This window comes from Dasypus novemcinctus, chromosome 24, assembly GCF_030445035.2.
Source record: "Dasypus novemcinctus isolate mDasNov1 chromosome 24, mDasNov1.1.hap2, whole genome shotgun sequence".
NCBI lineage: Eukaryota > Metazoa > Chordata > Mammalia > Cingulata > Dasypodidae > Dasypus > Dasypus novemcinctus.
In genome coordinates this window covers 11,687,335-11,708,857 of record NC_080696.1, presented here as the reverse complement: position 1 = coordinate 11,708,857, position 21,523 = coordinate 11,687,335, and the positions used below count along the sequence as shown (strand labels likewise).

At 46.9% G+C, this 21,523-nt stretch overlaps 1 protein-coding gene across 1 annotated transcript in view; it reads right to left on the bottom strand.

The window, feature by feature from the left end:
- Positions 1 to 19,759, bottom strand: part of ISM1 (isthmin 1) — a 72,694-nt gene extending 52,935 nt beyond the window's left edge. Inside the window, exon 1 of the mRNA XM_058287569.2 lies at positions 19,584 to 19,759. Coding sequence (XP_058143552.1) covers positions 19,584 to 19,721 — 138 coding nt within the window. The 5' untranslated portion in view covers positions 19,722 to 19,759. The remainder of the gene's footprint in view (positions 1 to 19,583) is intronic.
- Positions 19,760 to 21,523: the final 1,764 nt, after the last annotated feature.

Sequence of the window (21,523 nt, the reverse complement as noted above, 5' to 3'; positions counted from 1 at the left end):
AGTGGCTACTACCTCCACATCAATGATATAATTTCTTCTATAGCTAGAATCACAGTAAGTCTATAGTAGAATACCAGTAAGTCTGCTTTAGTCCATAGTTCATTACCCAATCCTGAGGATTCTGGGGTGGTGATGTCCACTCTTCCTCTAATTGAGAGGGGGCTGTGATCCCAGGGGGCCAATGGATGAGACTCTCTTGCTTGCAGTTGTAGACCCTCTCAGTTCTTTGGTATATGGTAGTTATCCATCATCACCTCCACGTCCTGGGTGAGACCAATGAACTGGAGATAGGTGCTTCAACTCTGTTGAGATTCAGGGTCCAGCTGGCACATGGACAGCCCAGAGATTTAAGTTTCTTGAATGTACATATACCAGCTGTAGTACCAATTACAGGTTCAAATAGAAGGACAGAAGAGCCACGTGTAGGGAAACCACAACTGAATCCAACTCTGTCACTCTGGAGAGCATAAATTCCAAAGTAGGACCCACTGGCAAGGCACCAAACTCCTATCTGCCCAGACTATAGTGTCTGGATGTCTCCAGGGCCCGTAGGAGCCCCACTATTTGGGGTAGTATCTACTTTGGCAGTTATATGTATGCTCTTGTCCTTTGGGGGGATCTACTCCTCAAACCTCCCCATGCAATCTTCCATCAATTTACCTCTTTCTACTGGATCATTCTTGTTAGCATCAGAGATGCCCTAGAATCTCTCATCTTAAAACAAATGAATCAAAAAGTCCTTCTTTGACCCTAAGTCCACATGTCTTTACATCATGCAAAACCTTCCTAAAATGTATCAACATATTTTCTCTCTACTTCCTCACTTCCTATTCACTCCTTTTACCCAGTAGAGGCTGGTATCTGTTCTCATAAAGCCTCTGAAACTGCTCTCATCAAGGCCACATGCAACCATCATGATGCCCAGTTGAATGGACACTTCTCTGTCCTCATCTTACCAGACTTCACAGCAGCAGTTGATATGGGCACTCTCTCTTAGAGCACTCTCCTCCCTCGGCATCCATGAAACCACAGCTCTTGGCTATCTTCCTACCACTTTGGCCTGCCACCTCAATCTCAGCTCCCAATTCATGTGACACCTCCCTGCTTATCATCTTCACTTAGATGTGCCACGGGCATCTCAAACACAACCCGTCAAATATAGATCCACCGACATACCATCCAAGAAAGCAGAATTCCTCTTTGACTCCTCATTTCTTCTCAACTATGAAACCCAATCCATCAGCACATCCTGTTGGCTCTGTCTAAGAAGTGTATCGCATCCATCCACTTCTCTCTACCCTGGCCCACAGCCCACCATCTCTTGCCTGGATTACTGTGAAACCTCCTAACACATCTGTACTCTTCTCTCCCAGTCTTCACAAACCAGACAGAGCCATCATAAAAACTCTTCAAGGGCTCCTTCCTCACTGGTTCCAGAAGACTAGCCAGATTCTTTATTGTGGACTGCAAGACCCCTACATTTTTCCTCCAACATCTTCTTACACCCATTTCTCCCTTATACATGGCCCTCTAGTCTCCTTTCTGTCTCTTAGTCAAGCCTAAGGGTTTGGTACTTGTTACTTCATCTGCCCGACAGCTCTTTCCCCAATTCTTTGTAGGCCTGGCCCTTTCTTATCCCCCAAGTCCTTATTAGGACTTGGGTGTCACTTTTCCAGCAGTCCTTCCTTGACCACCCCCTTTTAGAAGGTACCCCAGTTATTGTCTAAGTTCCTTGTTTATATCCTGATAAGCACCCATCAGTCTATAATACTTTATTAATTAGTTATTTTTAATCTCCCTTACTAGACTATATATTTATTCTCCAGTATCTAGCATAAAACCTGCACATAGTCGGCATTCACTATATACATGCTGAAAGAACAGATGGATTTGAAGGTGTTTATTATATGGCTGGGGCTGTGCTCTATAGTTACAGTTAAATTATCTCATTTACTTGACTACAACCCTTTTGTCTCTGATATAAAAGAAATACAACTTAAGTTCCTTTAATTACCTTTCAACTTCTGTAACAATCTAACAGCAACCATCACATCACAGAAGCATGGTACTTGAGATGCACATTGGCTCCAATTCTTTTCAGCTAAGTAGGACCATAATAACTCTTTTAAAGATGTTCAAAAATGGGATGGGGGTGGGTGGGTTGGTGTGGCTTCATGAAAGAGAATAGGTCTAGAAGTCACTAAGCTTGAATCCTGGGACTAGCTCTATCAAAAGTAAAATGGTCTTGGGTAAATCCTTCCATTTCTCAAGATTTGGATTTCTCATCTATGAAACAAGTGGTCATACTCAGTTTCCCAGGTTATGTACTAAAAACAAAATTCTAGGATTTGGTGAGTGTCTGCAAACTAACTTCTTAGCAGAGTGCCTCATCCCAGCTGTGGGGGGTGGGGGCCTCTTAGTTTGCTACGGCTGCTGTCACAAAGCTCTACAGTGTAGTTGACTTAAGCAACAGAAATTTATTGGCTCATAGTTCTTCACACTGGAAGTCTAAAACCAAGGTTTTAGCAGCCATGTTTCCTCTGGAGGGTTCTGGCAGTGGCTTGCCAGCAAACCCGTAACTCAACTTCTGACTCCATCACATGGTCATCGGTCTCCTTCCGTCTCCTCCTACTCTGTCCAAATTTCCTCTGCTTCTAAGGACTCCAGTCATATTGGATTAAGGCCCACTCAGATCCAGGTGCCTCACCTTAACTAATGCCACCTTTGAGGATCCTATTTCCAAGTAAGGTCACACTCACAGGACTGAGGTTAGGACTTGAAATGTGCCTTTTGGGAGATCATGAGTCAATCACGTTACAGGGGGTGGAGCTCAGATGAAGCCCTGGTTCAACCAGATGCATGGAGCAGTGGCCATGCCTGCAGCCCCATGCTGTGAGCCCTGTGTACATGAGCACCTGCCATGCACCCACAAATCCTGGTGAAACAAAAGGCCCTTAACTTAGCTAGGACCAAGACACAGAACCTTCTGGGAATTTCCATGGCAATTCTCTGGCCAGCAGCAACCTTAAGATGCAATTAACAAGGAAGAGCTTCTCTGGGATTTCAAGGGGAGCCTGCAGGAACCCCTGATATCACTCTAGGCTGAGCACCTGGGGTTTTGCAGGTGCCGAGTTTTGAGTCTGTGTTGGCCTATGGTTAGCAATGCCCATCAGGGCAGCCTCTGTCTTACTGGCAGGTTTCTACGGCATTTCTATTTATGCCACATCCCAAGAGGCTTGGCCAACTGCAAGCCAAGGGAACAAGAGGTACCTACGGGAGCCCTCCAAGTAAACTGAATTCATGGTGGGAGCATTCAGTGGTTCAGAGAAAAGGCACGTCTCTCTTCCTTAGAGAATAGCTCTTTGAAGCTGCAGTTCCAACTCTTATTTTTTGGGCATTGTGCTCATTTTTGGTTCCCACAACACTCAATTCTTCCCTGATTTGGGGCCATCTCACATCATTCTGTAATGATGAGCTGGGTCTCAGTGGAGCTCAAGCCTCTTCTTCTCCTCTTCCCCTGCTTCCCTTTTATGAGCCAATTTAAGGCCAAAGACATTGACGTTCATTTTTGGGTCACCCCAGAGCTTAGCTCAGGGCCTGGCCTTGGAGGATAGGCAGTGAAAGAACGAGGCTGGGGTACGGGAATGACATTGGCGCGGGCTTTGGGGGAATGAGGTGAGGAACTTGGAACAGAAAAGCTGTCTGCCTCAGGTACCTTCCTTGCAGTCCTGCTCTCATTACTTCCACCTGCCACCCAGCAGTTATGGAGCCTCCCTCCTTGGAATTCCACAGCCTCTCCAAAGACGTGCAGTTTCTTCCAGTCGATACTTATTCCCCAGATTTGTCTCATTGCGAAGATGCCTTTTGGTTTGTTTTTGTCTCCGTCAAATCTCAGGTGTGTCCCAGAGTAGGTGTGCTTTCAGGAATGCATCAGGCAGGGGAACAGAAAGGAAGGGGTCTGCTCGGAATTTAGCCTTTTATAGCAAAGCAGAGCGCTGAGACTTTTCAGGAGTAATGGATTAAACAGAAGTAGAACATGAGGAGCCAGGATGATTTGGCCCCCCTTTAAAATGTTTTTTGTTTTTTTTTTTAATCCCCTGTGGGCTGATTAACTGCTGTAATAAGTGATTACACATCAAGAGGATCGTTCTGGATTGTTCTGTTTTGCACAGGCTGGTAATTGGATTGCAGATGCCTCCTTCTCTACCATCTGGTCAGACTCCAAGCTAAGTCAAAGGTATCCTTTCTAAGTAATTTTACTTGTACACCATAAAGCTTTTTTCCATCTTGGAAAGGTGAAACACTCTTCATTTTCTTGTCATCATAAAGCAGCTCCGTTCTTTACTAACCCAGTTCTAGTATCTGTAAATGCCAACAGCGCCCCAAGATTTCCACGCTAGGATTTTTGGTGAATGTGTGAGGCCCACAGGGATACTGGGAAACTGTGTATCCCAGATCACTGAGTTCAGTTTGACTTCAGCCCTTAATAGATGTTTACTCCACTGAAGGGAAGCTCCAAATAAGTTAATGAGTAATGAGATATGAACTGTGCCATTTGCCTGATCTCAGTGAGGCAGCTCTCTGGTTTGAAGTATATCGCCTCTCGTTAACTTTCTCAAGACCATGCAGAGCTTAGGGAAAGGGTTCGAGCATGAAAATATAACTCGGTTAGTTCAAAAGTGTCACCATGTTCAGTATGAGTCTCTCAGGTCAATGGCTGGTCTTTTGGGAGAGTTTGGGCATATGTAACCACAGTGATGTTTATTAAGTGGAATGTTCAGCTCACAGCATTCACACAAGGATTCTTTTTTAAAAAGTTATTGCTTCTCTTTATTGTACATCATGTCCTATAAAGAAGATATATGTCCACAATTGAGCTTTGAAAGAGGACCGTGGGGCCAGTTCCATTTAAAGGGAATGAAGTCAAGCAGTAAATTTACTGGTCACTCTTTTTCTAAGGACTGTATCTTAGCCAGCAGTTGGCCTTTGATGTCGAAACAATAGTGCTGGCCACGGAGTGAGATGAGGACCCCCCTAACATAGAAACTTGTCTGCATTCATTGAAATCTGGAGCGAGAATGGTCTGCAGGACAGCACATGTCAGGCGAGTACAGAAAGTGGGCTTCAGGGCTGCCGGCTACCTTTCCTAATGCACTGTCGAGCCCCTATGCCCTTCCCCCTTTATTTTATTTTTAATTGAACTACGATATACATTCAGAGAAGCACACATATCTAAGTATACAGTGCAACAACACTTCACAAACTGAACATACCTGTGGAACCAACACCAAGCTGAAAAACAAACAGAACAATGCCAGTAACGCAAATGCCCCCCTTGGACCTCCTTCTGGTCACTTTCCTGCCAAGGGTAACCAGTGTCCCCTCTTCCAATAGCACAGATGAGGTTTCCCTGGTTTTTAACTCGAAACAAACAATTATCCAGCGTGTATTCTTTTAGGTTTGTTTTCTTTCACTCAACACTATATTTGTGAAATTTTCCAGGTTGTGTGTAGTTGCCATGTGTTCATGCTCAAACCTTTTTTGTATTCCAGTGTGTGAACATGCTACCTTATACTGCTGATGGGTGCTGGGGCCACTTCCAGATTGGGGTGCTGCTATGAACCCTCTTTTCCAGGTCCGTGAGTGTCTAGATGCATGCATTTCTGCTGGGTAAATAACCAGGAGCAGAATTGCTGGATCAGAGGGTATGCATATGTTCCCTTGTAGTAGTTACTTTGGAAAAACAACTTTCAAAAGTATTTATATCCACTCACATTCCCATCAGGTTGTTCCACATTCTTACCAATACTTGACTTATTTGTTCTGATCTTTTATCTCCCCATTTCTGTTACTCTGGTGGTACACAGTGTTCCCCATTTTTAGTGTCATACATTTTAAAGGCATTTTTCCCCTTTCTATTTCAGTCCTCTACTCAGTCAGCAATCAATTCTGTGACCGCCAAATCAGACTGCTGAATAAGACACAACTTGTCATTTGGGGTATGAAGAGAGAAGGGAGAGGGCATCATAGAGCACAGCTGAAGTTTGATGGGGTTGAATAGGTTGTACTCAATAAATCAGAGACCCAGTGTATTTAAAAAATCCCCAAAGGATAAATTTCATTGGGGATACAGGGCTGTCAGGGACATGGGAATTATAGCAGAAAAAGATCTGGAACCAGAGTAGCCCAGAAGCTGATTAGATAGTAGCAATGTAATGCCACAACTAAAAAAGGAAATATGTAATATTCTAGAGTATGGCAAACATTTTGAAACCCTGATCACTGGTTACCCAGAAGACCATGAAGCCATGGACTTTGTGACACACTGAGGCAATGGAAAATCTGATTAGTCAGGAGGAAGAAATTCTTCTGGCAACAGCAATTTAAAAAGTAAAACACACAACTCACAGAGCTGTGGAACTCCTGTCCACAGGCATGTCCTGTTTCTTTTATGTCCAGGAAAGGAAGGTGGGAAGGGGTGCTCACTGTCAGGGAAAGTGGTCGCAAGCTTAGAGTGGTAAAATCCCAGGACTGATGAGGAACATATTTTCAGGCACTGTTCCATCCCTCCAATGTAGCACATGATTTTTAAGCAGTGAAACTCACAAGGGCGAACATTCAGAAGGAGTATGGAAAGAGATGGACTTAGCAATGATCTTTGGTGGGGCAAAATCCTGTGCTGACAGAGCAACCCGCGGGGTGACACATAGGAGCCAGTGTCATTATTATTATTGACACAGATAATTTCATGAATCCCCAAAAGAGAAAGATTATGTTTGTAAACTAATCTACTCCTTTGGGCTTGATACCCTTTGATTGCATTAAAGTCAACTTAGGGGCCTTTGATTAGATTACCTGTTAAGGGTGCTGTACGGCTTTTGATTGACTCAGATTGAGTCCCCGCCCCCTTGCTGGGTCTGATATAAATAAACAGACACTCAGACAGACATAGGAAGAGAGAGCTCTGTCATTTTTGATCCTGCCATGTGACAGAAAGGAGAAGACTCAAACAGCTGAGGCTCTGGGGAGAGATGAGTCATTTGCCTGAGTGCTTACAGCTGCGATTGGGAAGAGAGTGGAACAGCCGAGACTGATACAGGAGTCTTGGAAAGAAACAAGCCCTATGTCAGGAGAAAGAGGACTCAGGATCACTTAAGCATGATGCCTCAAGAGGCTGCACCCATGGAGCTCCAGAGCAAAAGGTGAGCCTGGAGGGGAAGGCTAAAACCTGGGCAGAGGTCGGCGGCCACCTTACTTCACCACGTGGCAGCACATCAAGATCAACAGTAGCTGAGGCTGGTGAGAAAGCATCTCTGATCATGCCTCAGTTTGGACTTCTCATGGCCTTGGAACTGTAAGCTTTTATCCCAAATAAATCCCCTTTATAAGAGCCAAGAGATTTCGGGTCTTTCCATCAGTAGCCCTTTGGCAAACTAAAATAGGGCCCCTTGGGCCTCACCCTTCTCTGTCTGACTCCAGCCCAGGAGCCAGGTCAAGCAGCTCTGCAACACAGCACTGGTCAGTGGTGGATCTCACTGGAAATGTTCAGTACAACCTTCAAGCATCTGCCTTCTAGGACACTGCCACCTGGTGTGTGGTGGTGGAGGTAGGGGGAGCCGAGGAGGGGGGATAGGGGAGCGAGGGCCAGCTGCTCCTCCCAGTCTACTCTTCCTCAAGCGGCCACTGCTCTTTCCTTTCCTTCTCTCACATGGTAGAAAGTAAAAAATAGGTGCTTTTTAGGTGCATCACCAATTGGAATGAGGCAGTGTCTGTGTCTCCAACTGCAAGGAGTCAGTCTGGACCATATGCATTCTATGATGTTTCCCTCCAGATGAGGTGCTCAGAACCATCTAATATTAAACCTTGATTTTCTGTCATTGCTCTACCTCAGTTTCTTCAACTGCAAAATGTGGATAACCCTCATTGAGCCATTATGAGAATTAAAGGAGTAAGTACATATAATTCAAGTCCATATAGCAGTGCCTGGAACAGAATAAATGTTCAATGTCAGCCTTTGTATCATCATCATCATCATCATCAGTTCTGAAAGTGACATTCACTATTTAATAGAATTATCTCCCTGGAACACCTAATATTAGATAATGAAATTGAGATCCAGAGCATTAAAATGACTTGTGCAAGGTCAGGTGGCTATATAATAGCACCTCCCATGTGGGCAGCCATTGCTATGCACCAAGGACTATCCTTACAGTGTCTACCATCCCAGGGACAGAGCGTCCATGACCTCATTTTACGAGCAAGTGTAAGACTTTTTGTCCAAGGGTCTGCAGTTAAGTGAGATGCAGATCTGGAATGGAAAGCATGCCGAAGCCCATGCCCTTGGTCATCCTGCTAGGCCTTGTCACTTACAGGACGTTAGCAAGTGTGACCCAAGCTAAGGGCTGAAGTGTGCTTGTACATTTGCCTTTTGCACTTCTTTCATTGTTATGAGAGAAATGGGAGGCAGGCAGACTGCTGGGAACAGAAGAATGGAAGACACGCAAGCCAAGGAGACCCAACCCATAGCATGGAGCCCAGTCCTGCCTAGATCTTCTGAACCCACAGACCCATGAGCATGAGAACACATCCTGCTTAATGCAGGCCACTGAGTTTTGGGGTCGTTTGTTCTGAAGCATTAAATAATCCAGATCCTATACTGAGTGCCCTCTGGGGCTTGCAACTTGCAAGAAACATGCACCTAGACCAGCAATTCTCCAACAGTAATACACACAAGATTAACCTGTAGATCTTGTTAAAATGCAGGTTTTGATTCAGCAGGTCTGGGGTGGGTGCTAATCCATCGACCACACTCTAGAAGCAAGGGCCAAGAAGTCATTTCTGAACTCCTCGTCTGTGTCTCTGGTCTGCAGTTTGCAGCTGGATAACACCTGGACAGTAGATAGGCCACTTTATGTATAAAAGGACAGCCTTCCCCAGTGAGAATCCCTCATGGGTTTCTACCAGCTCGTCCTCGCTTAAAGGCCAGCATGTTAACATTTCCTCAGCCTACTTGCTGGGCTGAGAGTGAGAAACACCTAATGGTCTCCCCCTTCTGTATGATGCTCTTTCTACTTTCTGGAGTTTGAAGGTTCCCATCGATAAACTTGGCTTCTACTTCAGTTGGGCTGATAACCAACCCCAGATTTCTAAGTCACAAGATGACTGAATCCCCAGGTAGGAGATACAAATCTGTTTCTGGTGTTTGTCATTTCCAGTCAGGGCATGGAAGCCAGAGAGGGAGAGCAGCACTGGAGAGCAGCAGCAGAAAGGCAGCTGAGTTGCGACCCGCACCTAACTTTCCTTCTACTTTACCATCGCCACCGCCACTGCCACCACCATCACCATCACCACCACCACTACCACCTGGACCACCACCATCACCACCACCACCACCACTACCACCTGGACCACCACCATCACCACCACCACCACCACATCACCACCACCATCGCCATCACCGCCGCCACCACCACCACTCTGCCACCGCTACTGCCGCTACTGCCAGCACCATCACCACCATCACCACCACCACCATCACCACCATCACCATCACCTGGAAAACTGAGAGCCATGAGATCTTTGTGCCTTGGTCATTCTGAAAAGAAAGAATTCTTTTCAAGGACATAGCATCTTCCCGTCTTCAGTTTTTCATAATATACTATGGATCCCACACAGTTTTAATTGTAAGAAAATATCATTCTGGGACTCAACTTTCAACCTCTCTGAAGTTTTCCCAGGGTGCCCCTAGGTTGTTACACCTCCTAGACACATTATGTGAGCACACATTAAAAGACTGCCACAATCTTTTATTAAGCCAATCATACAATTATACTATGGCTCAGCAATTCCACTCCCAAATATTCATCCAAGAGAAATGGAAGCATATGTTCACACAAAGACTTAAGCATCTTTGTTTTAATATCTTGAAACTAGAAACAACCTAAATGTCCTTCACTGGGTGAATGGATAAAACATTATGGTCTAGCCATTCAATGGAATACTAATTACAATGAAAAGGAAAAAACAACTGATACACAAAACGACATGGATGAACTAAAAATCATTGTAGTGAGCTAAAGAAGCCATACTGTACAATATTGTACATTCTGGAGGATTTCAAACATAAAAGTCTAGGAAATGCAAAACTATAGTGACAGAAGTCATATGACTGGCTGCCTGGAGATTTGGGGACAATAGTGCGGAATTGCAAAGGGACAGAAGATTTTCTGGGATGGTGGATTTGTCCATTATCATGATAGTGGTGATGGTTTCACAGGCACCAAAACTCATCAAATTGTCTAAACGTATGCAGTTCAGTGTATGCCAATTATACCTCAATACTACTGTATTTTAAAACGCCATGAAACGACTGCCACTTTCCCTCTCTTTCTCTTCCCATTGGTATTTCCAAGGGGTGTCTGTGAGCCAAGGCATGATTTTTATTTGTTTCTTTGACATTGGAATGCATTTTTCTTTGGATGCCCATGGGAGTAAGTTACACCTGGGTGGGCTATGGCATCATTTCCAGCCTTGCTGCATCCTTCATGGAAAGTCTAGCCATGCCTGTTATTTTTTAAAGTAGAGGTGTGGTGTTCCACAGGAAGAGTCCTACTGCATTCGAAGTCTACCTGCCTCTTCCATGTCACTGCTGTTGAACATCTGGGGATTAGAATGCCCCAAACCTGAAGGCAGCAAAACTCTTCCTCTGGCCCTAGAGCACGCTCCCTTCCAGGGTGAATGGGGGTGCTGCTGTCTTATAGAAGCATAGCAGCCACAGAGCGCTATGCAAGATGACTTGGTTTCCTAAAAGTGCCTGGGTCAGGCTGACAGGAGGAAGGGGATGTTAACACTACCTTGTTGTTTTTTTTCCTTTTACTCAGGTTACAGATATTGCCAGTGAGACAGGCTGGTTATCTTGGGCTGGCGACTTGAGCTATATTTACCAAAGCCCTCTGGTCTCGGCCTTTTTACCCATTAGATGACAATCCCACACACCCTTCAGGACTCCCTATCACTCTTATTCTCCCCCACAAATAGTAACCGACCATAGGAAAAGGCACTCAGAACAAAAGCCACCAGTCCTCTCTCTAAACACCCAGAGCTTGGAGGCTCTCTGCACAGGCCTAGCCCTCTCGCCCCTATAATTTTGCAATTCTCTACTTCCCAAACAGTTCAGGGAAGCACGGCGGAACCTGATTCGGTGGCTGTTCTACCACGTCACTTTCGGAGGTAAACAGACTTCAGCCTTGGTAATGAGAAGAAACAACCAGCAGGTGCTGCATGCAAACTCCACACCAGTTCTAGGGAACCTCCCCCAGTCGCTACCCAGAGGAACAATCACTGTCCCATGACTGATGTGTGGACAGTGCTCCATTTAGTTTGGGTCCAGACACAGACTCTGGGACAAAGTGCAAGGAGTTTATTTGGGAGGTGACCCTGGAAAACCCTATTGGGGGAGGGGAGAAGGAAGGCAGGAAAGGGACTGAGTTCCAAGGGTACATTACTGAGCAAATTACTGCTGCAGGTGGTGGATGCTCAATGCCACTGGGAATGCTGGGTGCTGGCATGTTAGCTTTATTAGCATTACACTTGATCTAACTTCTTGGCTAATATGCCACAGAAGGAAATAAGTTTTATGTTCTTGGTTCCTTATGAAACTCTTTTGGAAGGGAAATACAGACATGTTTTAAATAAGATGCAAAATCAGATCTGCTTTTTTCAACACCCTCACCTGACATTTCTTTAAACTCACAGAATGTAATCCAGGCCTTCAAACTAGATTTCAGAATAATCTCCTGTCTGTCAGGGGATGAGCACATACAGTAGGGACAGCCTTGGCTGTCACTGAAGGGATTTCATTGCCACTCTTTCCTTTACAAATCCTAAAAATCCTGAGCCAAGGGTTGCAGAAGAAATAGGTTCTTGGAAGATGAGAAAAAAATCAAGAAAGCCACAGAGATGATTAAAGGATTGTGAAATAAGACTGATGAAAGCAGGTTGAAGGAACTGAGATAACTGAGCCTGGGAAAGACAAAGGGAGTACTGGATAATAATTGTCAAGTCCTGCAGGAGAAGTTTTTTGCAAAGAGGGTAACTACCTGCTCCTGAACACAGGGGAGAGAAAAGGAAATAAGAAACTAGATATAGCATAAAGAATTTAAAGGGCACATCAAAGGAAGATTGTGCTGGCATTGAGGGTTGTTAAAAAGTTCTTCCCTGGGAGCCTTTAAAACCAGTAGCTTCTTCTTTCCTGAAAGGACAGTTTTTGTAGCATCTGAAGGTGTCCTCCAGCCTCAGGAACCGAAGCCATCTAGAACGTGGCTGGAGGAAAATGAATGAAGGGGCCACACAAAAACAGAACTTCTTTTGGTTTATATACAGGAAAGTGAAATTAAGAAATACCATTTCAGTGTTTCAGTTCCTGATGGCCAACTAAGCATTTGCATTTGCCTCTCTTCTCTCCCCAAATTCTATTGAAAAGGCAGAAGAAATATAAAAATTAAATCGATGACCACAGTGGAAAGCTGAGAACGGGGTCACCTACAGTAGAGGGAGACATTTTTGATAAATATGAAACAAATGGTAACCAATGAAAAGCTAAACACTATGGGGCTAAGAACCTGAAAGATCTCTCAAAAAGTTAGTTTCCCTAGAAAAACTCCATAATACAAAGAACAGAGACTGTCAATGTCACTCACAGATATTTACTTACAAGAAATGAAAACATATGTCCACGAAGGACTTGTGCAAGGCTATTAGCATGCTCTTAGTCATAATATCTAAAACACTGGAAACAGCCCCAATATCCATTGATGGGGGAATGGATAAACACATCATGTATAGTCATATAAGGGAATACTACTTGGCAATAAAAAAGGAATTGGCTGATATGCACAACCATATGAATGAATCTCAAAAACATTATATTGAGTGAAAGAAGTCAGCCACACAAAAATGCATACAGAAGAGGCAAAACTAATGCCTGGTGATGGAAGTCAGAAAGTGGTTGCTGTAGAAGTGAATTGCTTACAAAGGTGCACTAGCAGACTTTCTGGGGGTAATAGGGATGTGCTGTATCTTATTTCTGATGGTACCTACATGGGCATATATAATTGCCAAAACTGGAACGCTTTTCCAAAATTGAATGCTAAGCTATCATTTTATTGTATGTAAATTTTACCTCAATCTTTACAAAAACTTTAAAAATGCAGAGAGAGAGAGAAGAGAAGAGATGAGAAGGGAAGACAAGAGAAGAAAAGACAAGAGAAGGGGTAAGGTGAGGCTAGAGAAGCAGGGAGAAAGAGGGCAGGCAACTGACTAAAGCATGGAAGGGCTGCTTCATTCAGTCCTGGGCTGCAGAGTGGTGGATGATATTTACATCTGATATTTATCATGACAGCTCAGTTGTGAGACATTCCTAGAGGAAACTGGGGTTGCAAAAGTGAAGAGAGTCTTTTAAAACATACTATAAAAGCACAAAGAGAAAAATACAAGAAAAAATATTAGAGAAAAAATTAAGAGACCTGGAAGACAGATCTCAAAATCCTGATTTTCAGTTCCTAATTTTGAGTTCCAGACAGAGCGTATAAGGATAATAGAATTAAGAAATAACTAAAGATATTTTCTCAGGATGCGGATGTGGCTCAAGCAGGTGGGTGCCCACCTACTACATGGGAAGTCTTAGGTTTGGTTCCTGGTACCTCCTAAGGAAGACGAGCAAAGACAGCAAGTGGATGCAGCAGGCTGGTGTGGGAAGCTGACACAACAAGCTGACACAAGATGATGCAACGAAGATTAACCAAAAGGAAACACAATGAGAGACATAATGACATAATAAGTAGGAGTGGATGTGGCTCAAGCCATTGGTTGCCTCCCTTCCATATGGGAGGCCCCGGGTTGGGTTCCTGGTGCCTCCTAAAAAGAAGACAAGCACACAACAAACAGACAGAGAGGGGAGACAGTGAGCACAAAACAATGGGGGTTGGGTGGGGGAAATAAATAAATAGAAACAAATTTTTCAAGACATTTTCTCAAGCTGGAGACAAAGTTGGGGTTTCAAACTGAAAGGGTCCATCAAGTGCTAAATAAGGCTAACATCTTCAATCTAAATGTGACACAATGAAATTTCTGAACACTATGAAGAGAAAAATCCTTAGAGCATTCAGTGGGGAAAAAAATCATCTACAAAGAAATGGCATCAGACTTTTTGTCTGAAATATGAGGTGGCAAAATGAAATTGAGTATCTTCAGAATTCAGAGAGAAAAACAAAATAAACATAGCTAAATGCCAAATTAGCATTTATTTAGGTGTGAGAACTAAATAAAAATAGGTTAAAAAATGTAGGATCTCAGAGAGTTTATTATAGATATACCCTTTCTAAATGTATTCTTTTGAGATTGTATTCCAGTAAAATAAAAGATTAAAATAGGAGATCCTAGAAGCAGCCACAGATTAAAAAAAAAAAAGTAAATCTTACAGTTATGCCAAATAGTTATTAGGAAGTTTAATAAAATTGGTAAGAAATGATTACAAAATAAGTATAATGAAAAAGAAAGGAAGAAAGAAGAAGAAAGCAGAAATGGTGAAAAAAGGATTCATCTATACCAAAATTTTAGATAGTGTGATTAAAATTTGAGAGAAAATAGGCAGACAAGAGAAAGAAAAAGCATGTCCTCAATGGGAAGATTAAAAACGATAAAATTCTCAATGTAACCAAAAATATTTAAAGCAATTTCCACTAAAATCTTAATGACTTTTTAAGCAAAATAGTTATGAAGTCCATTTGGAAGAATACATTTTATGAAAATCTCTAAGAAAATTCTGAAAAAGAATGAAAGTGCATTTGCCCTATTAAAACATACTCTCCGACACATTATTAAATGAAATAGTGTGGTGTTTGCATGGAATAAATAAGTGAAGGTGAACAATCACACCTGTATATGTGGAAATTTTAGTATATGATAAAAGCGGTATTTTGTATCCATGACTATAGAATATTTAACAAATACGGTATAACAACTGGCTATTTTCTTGGACCAATTAGCGAAGAAATAACTCTATCTTAAATCATCCCCACAAACAACTTCAAAATCGATTGCCATTCTGAACAAAAATAAATAAATACATACATACACATATACATACATACATACAAACAACTGTTCAAATGGAATAAATTGCAAAATTTTGACACTGTTAATTTGGGGAGACTTTTCTTAAGGCAGGAAACCCCAAAGTCATAAGGAAAAAGATTCAATTGATTACATTTAAAATGGAAAGTTTCTGCAGGGCCAAAGGCAGCATAAACAACAGTAAAGACATGCTAGATGGGTAAAATACTTACAACGTACTTAAGACAATAAGTCAGTATGTATGGGAGATATTTTACAAAGGCGGCCACCACAATTCCCCCATCCCTGTCCACATGCTCCTTTGCAATGGTACTTTGCTGCTCTTGCCACGGGGTGGGGTGGGGGGGCTATTTCCTGTCCCCTAGGATATGAGCTGACCTCGTGACTGGTTTGACCAGTGCAATGTGCTGGGGTGACGCTGTACAAGTTCTCAAAAGGCCTTGCCACTTCTGCTTTACTCTCCTGCTCTCCGGAGACCACCACGTGAAGAAGTTCAGGCTAGCCTCCTTGAGACTGAGGGACTTTGTGGAGAGAGAGGCCAAGGTGATGGCCAGCACTAACCATCAGACACATGAGTGAGGGCATCTTGGGCCATCTAGTCCCGTAGAATCACCTGATGGCCACATGCGTGATCCCAGGTGAGCTCAGCAGAAGAACCAGCCGGCTGAGCCAAGCAAGTCACTGATACACGAACTCATGAGCAAATGAAATGGTTGTTGTTTTAAGCTCCTTCGTTTTGTGGCGATTTGTTACACAGTAACAGCCAACTGGTACAATTATCCAGAATTTATAAAGAATTCTAGAGATAAGACCCAACAGCCTGCCTGGAAAATGGGCAAGGAAATCATCAGACAAGAAACACAAATGGCTGCTGACTTGAGCCAAAGCTGGAGAAGTCTTGTTGATGGATTGGCGCAAAACCTTGGGTTCCAGAGTCAATCTGCCTGGGTTTGAGCCCTGGCTTGCCCTATCAAAGCTGTGTGGCCGTGGACAAGTTACTTAAAATCATCTAGAAAGTGGGTATATACATACTATCTTACTAGATAGTGAGACAGTGAAGAACCTTATCTGTATTAACTGCCAAAGAATGTTTTTGCTTCAACCCTTATAAATGGTTCAGATAAACTCTTGAATCCTAAGCAGTGAGCACAGGAATCTAAGTTATTTTATTAAAGTCAAGAAGAAGGATAAAAGAGGTAAAGTGCTCAAAAAGATTGCAATTAGGAGCTAGACGAGAGACACTTTTATCACTTTTAGAGTTCAGTTTGCTTTAAATGTTGTAAAAATAATCAATTTGACGTTTTAAAAAAGTAATTAAATCTCACTGTCTTAATGAGCTCCAGCTTTACTATTAAAAATCTGCATCAATTCATGCTTCTAAATCTGACTGTGATTTAGTAAAAAAGGTGCTCATTTAAATTTTAGGTCAAAAAGGTACTCTCATTCTTTTTTTCCTTCTTCTGTGGATTCTGTATTTTGGAATGGTTTGTCTTTCTGGCTGCTTTTTTGTATCAAACTGTTTTGTCACTATTAGTATTTGAAGACAAATGGAAATAAGTTATCTGAGTGTGTTATGGGCATGAGACAAATTATCTCAAGAAGGAGATAAGAGTTCATTTAAAGTGAAGAGAGTTGATGTTTCCCTGCATTTTTGTGTGGCTGTTGTAGACAGCTGTACAATTTCTTATCAGATATCCAGAACCGCCATCGTTGTTTTCACGAGCGATATTGTGCTCCAAGCATCTTACTGCCACCTCATAACAGGGTGCCTACAGTACAGTATTTACAGTAAAAAATACTGTCATTTACAGTAAAAAATATAGCCCCTAATATGCTGAAACTACCCCCAAATCATGTCAGAACATGTGTATATATGAGTGTATGTGTATGTATACATTATATATGTTCACATTAGACACAATCAATATGCAAATTGTTAAAAAAGGCTTTTTCTCTCTTACAGCCAGTAGGATGACTTTACCAAGAACTTGGAACACAAGTGTGTGTCAAAGATGTTTACATGGTAAAATAAGAAACACAAAACCAAGCAGCCTCTAGCTGTGTAACCTCAGGCATGTCATGGAACCTCAGTTTCCTCCTCTGAAACATGGATGACAATCATTCCTCATTCTTTGTATTTTTGTGAGGATTAAAAAGTGAATATAAAGTGTTCAAAACAATGCCACATACAAGGCAGGTGAAAAATCTGAACTATTACTGTTGTTATTATTACTACTATTTTATTGGATGTCCTTCGTATAACCAACCACTGGCTCATAAATAAGGTGTGTCTCTTTGTTGATGTTGCTTTTTATTTTTGTGGGCCTCTTCTTAAACAGACCCACCATTGCACATGGGGGATCCAACCCCAGCTTTAGAATGTTTTCATGCAGAAATAACAACAAAAATATGTATAAGGATTAAGTCGTTGCTAAGAAGTGTTTTAGCAGTTTAGAAGATCTGTGATGACTCTCAGAACCAACAAATTTACCGGAGTTTAAGACTTGGGCAAATGGAAAGAATACAGCATCCACAGTTATGTCTTCACCTACACCTGCTACTGAAGAATTCACTTTCCAGGGCCTGAAAAGGACAGACTAATAAATGCCTTTTGCAGGCGTCCTCACTTGGTTGAACATTCTCCATTCAAATCGTAATGCCCCTGGAGAGCGAGAGGGCCAAAGAAAGAACGCTGATCAGGAAGAATGTGAACTTTTATATTAACACATTACAAAAGAGAGTAGAATTATTAACTACACTGTTAAACTCATCATCCAGCTTGTACAAGTGTTTAGCGTAACTAAACAGCATCACAAAACAAGCTGACACTGGCGGTGACTTGGGACCCAAGATATTCCAAGGCGGATTAACCCTTCTAAATCTCCCATTTTTTCTGCCCCGTGGGGGCAGGACTTCAGCCAAAGCCCCTTTGGAGAATTCAACCCACTTCCCTTTTGCCGTTGCCACTTCCCCCAGCTGCTTCTGTCATTCCCTTTTGTTTCACGCGGGAAAGGCCAACCCCAGGTTACTCTAATGATAGCAAACACCTCGTAAAGAAACCTGCCAAATTTACTTTTCCACAGAACATCATTTTTACGGTTTTTCATGAGCCCACGAGGAAAGAAAGCATCATGTATAAAATATGACTTCCAGAAATCTTGAAGATATTAAGAACTACGCCTGCAGCGGTGGGCTGGTGGGTGTACCACAGGCTACAGGAGCGCGGCATCTGCCAGTTCCTCACAGGAATTCCCTCGGCCTGTCACTGTTCCCGTCCACCCAGGGAGAAGAGAGAGCCCCACACCGTGAGGACATTTTCAACAATGTCCCAAAATTTCAAAACTTGAGGCTTTGGAATGTGTACCTTTCCTTTCCTGGTTTTGTATTTGCCTTAGCCTAAGTCACCCTGGCAGAGAGAAAACGGTGTGATTCATCAGGAGGTTGGGGTGTGAGAATATGGGCAAGTTACTTAACCGCTCTGTGCCTCAGTTTCCCCATGTGCAATAGTAAGTTACCTCTTAAGGTTATGATGACCATCAAATCGGTTAAATTCTGTCAAGCAAAGTGTTTCAGTCAATCGTTTCTTTTCTGTAAGGGTAAACTTTTTCCAGCTAACTGCCTAAAGATGTTCAAAGGGGCGTAGCGGGGACGGTTCTTGTAAAGCTCTTTGGGGTGACAAGTAAGGCTTATCCGGATATTGCAGAGGAAAGGGTAGGGGCTGATTTGAGGAGGAGGCTTTGGGAGCCAGAGAATCCTCGCCGCCTCAGGCACCAGTTTGAGAACTGTCACATCCCAAGGCCCAAGGAATGCGCTTTCCAAAACCGCGGAAGGAAATCCCTACCTGGGCAATCCTTTCTGTGGGAAACTAGAACTCAGAGCCTCCGATGCTCACCGGCCCCTTCCCCTGCTTGGAACCCAGCTAATCCCAGCCACAGCTCTGCAACAGGTCCCTGGACTTTGCGCCCTCGCGCCCTGGACTTTGCGCCCTCGCGCCCGCCCATCCCAGAGCAGACCGGGAGAGCTCCGGGGCAGCCGGGGGGCGCAGGCGGCCCGGGGACCCGCGTGGGCGGGGAGGGGGCGTCCGGCCACTCTTCTCGGGAAATTACTTTCCGACCTTCGGCCTTCGCTCTCCGAGGAGGCGAGCTCACCGGGACTCTTTCCAGCGGAGTCGGGCGGGGGGAGTCACCCCACCGCAGGTCTCCGGCCCTCCGGTATCCCCCCCCCCCCGCCAGGCACACAGCTGCGACAGGGCCACGTCGGGCGGGCGAGACCCTCGAGGCACGCGCGGCCCCTGCCCTGGCCCGACTCAGCCCGCGGCGCGCACCGCCCAGCGCCCGACCCCGCAGCCGGCGCAGGCTCCACGCCCACAGCCCGCCCCGGCCCCGACCCTCGCTCGCGGGCGCGGCGGGGAGCCGCCTCCCCGCGCCCGCCGCCCTCGGCCGCGCACTCACCTGCAGCGGGGCCCGGCTGGCGTTGCCCGCGGGCGCGGCGGGCCGCTCGGCGGGCCCCGCGCCGCGCAGCACGGTGATGTGCAGCGTGAGCAGCAGCAGTCCCAGCAGCAGCAGCAGCTCGGCCGCCAGGCGCACCATCCTCCGCAGGCGCGCGGCTTTAGGACCCCGCGCGGCGGGCGGCGGCGGCGGCGGGGGCGGAGTCGGCGCGGCCCCGCAGCCCGGCGGCGCGGCCCCCGCCTCGGCCGCCGCGGGCACCGCGCTCCCCGGGCCGCTGGCGCTGGGCGCGGCGGGGCGCGCGGGGCCGGGGGAGCGGGAGCCGCCGCCAGCGCCGCACCATCGCGGCGCCACCGCGGGCCCGGGGGCGTCCACGCCGGCGGCGGAGCAGAGCCCGGGGCTGCCCGGCGGAGGCGGCGGCGGTGGGGACGGGGGGCTGCCCGGGGCCCGGGCCACCCTGCGGACCGAGGGCGGCGGCGGCGGCGGCGGCGGCGGGGCGGACGCAGCCGGGCCCCCGAGCGCACATGGGCGCCCCAGATGTGGCCGCGGCGCCGCAGCTGGAGCGGGAACGGCCGCCAGAGGAGCGCGGGGAGGAGGAGGAGGCCGGGGGGGGGGAGGGGGAGGAGGAGGAAGGGGAGGAGGAGGAGGGGGGCTGCGGTGGCGGCCCCGGCTTTACCTCCCCTCCCGGCTCGCCCGCCCGCGCCGCCCCGAGCCACTCACCCGGAGAGCCACCTCCCCTCCCCGCGCGCCTCCGGGCCGCTCGCTCGCCGAGTCCGGGGATGGGCTGGCCCCCGCTGGGGTTCCCGCGCCCACGGGGGTTGTCACTCCTAGAGGTGGCCCGGGCGCCCGTCCGGACTCCGCGTCCGCCTGCCCGGCTGTGCCCAGCGCGCCCCGCCGCCGCCGAGGTGGCCGGGCCCTGGTGCGCCCCGCGCCCCGCAGCTGTAGGGGGGTAGGGGTACCGGGGCGAGCCTAGAAACCTTTATTGGCTATAGGAAGCTGGAGTTGGGGTGACGGTCAACGGAGGGACCGCGGGCCCAGCCCGGTGGCCGCGGCCGTGCGCCCCGGCCCGAAGCAGGCGCGCTGGCGAGGGTGACAAAGTGTCCTTTCCCAGGGGTCCTGCCACTGGCACTCGGTCGCCGGCTCCCAGGGCCCCGCGCCCTCCGCGCCCGCGGCGCCCCGTCGAGCCTGGGGAGGGAGGCGAGTCCGACCCGCTTGGCGTCCGTCGGGTCAAGCGCGCAGGTGTCGCGGTGGGGAGCTGCGGGGCTCGGCGGCTCAGGCGCGCGGGACCTTGGCAGGGCCCCGGGGGGATCTCAGCTCCCGCAGCCGCGGGTCGGAGGGGCTCATCCCGGGGGCGCCGCGCCCGGGGGACACCTGTGGGCCGCCGTCGCGCAGCCTCCGCTCCCGGGCCACCGCCTCATGACCGCGCTGCCGCCCCGGGCCCCGGCGCGCCGCTCATGCCTCGGCGGGGGCAGCTGGCGCCTGGAGGAGCTTGGGGGTCGAGCCGAGGGCGCGCGGCCCTGCCTCGGACGCTGGAGCGAATTCGGTCCAACGGGGAGTTAGGGGCACCGCGCGCCTCCCTCCCTCCAGATCTCGCTCAGGCTCCCGCCTTCCCGAGGTGGCTAGGAGTGGCGGGCGCGCCGGAGCGCTGGGTCCTTTTATACTGCACTCCCTCCGCCTCCACCCCGTTTCCTCCCCCCTCCCCTGCGCGGGCCTGGATCTTCCCGCCCCCCTGTGCGGAGCCCTCGGTCTCGGCCAGCGGGCACCCCTTGCGCAAATTCCCAAGCCCATCCCACCTCCCGGACCCATGGCCTGGGGCTGGATCCTCGCCCTTGTCCCTTGGTGAGTGAAATGAAAAATACAAAAAAACACAACCCTTTCTCGCCGGCACGCCCCCCCCTTTAGGCCCTTCTCCCTGGCCTGCAAACGGCCGGGAGAGTCTGAAGTTA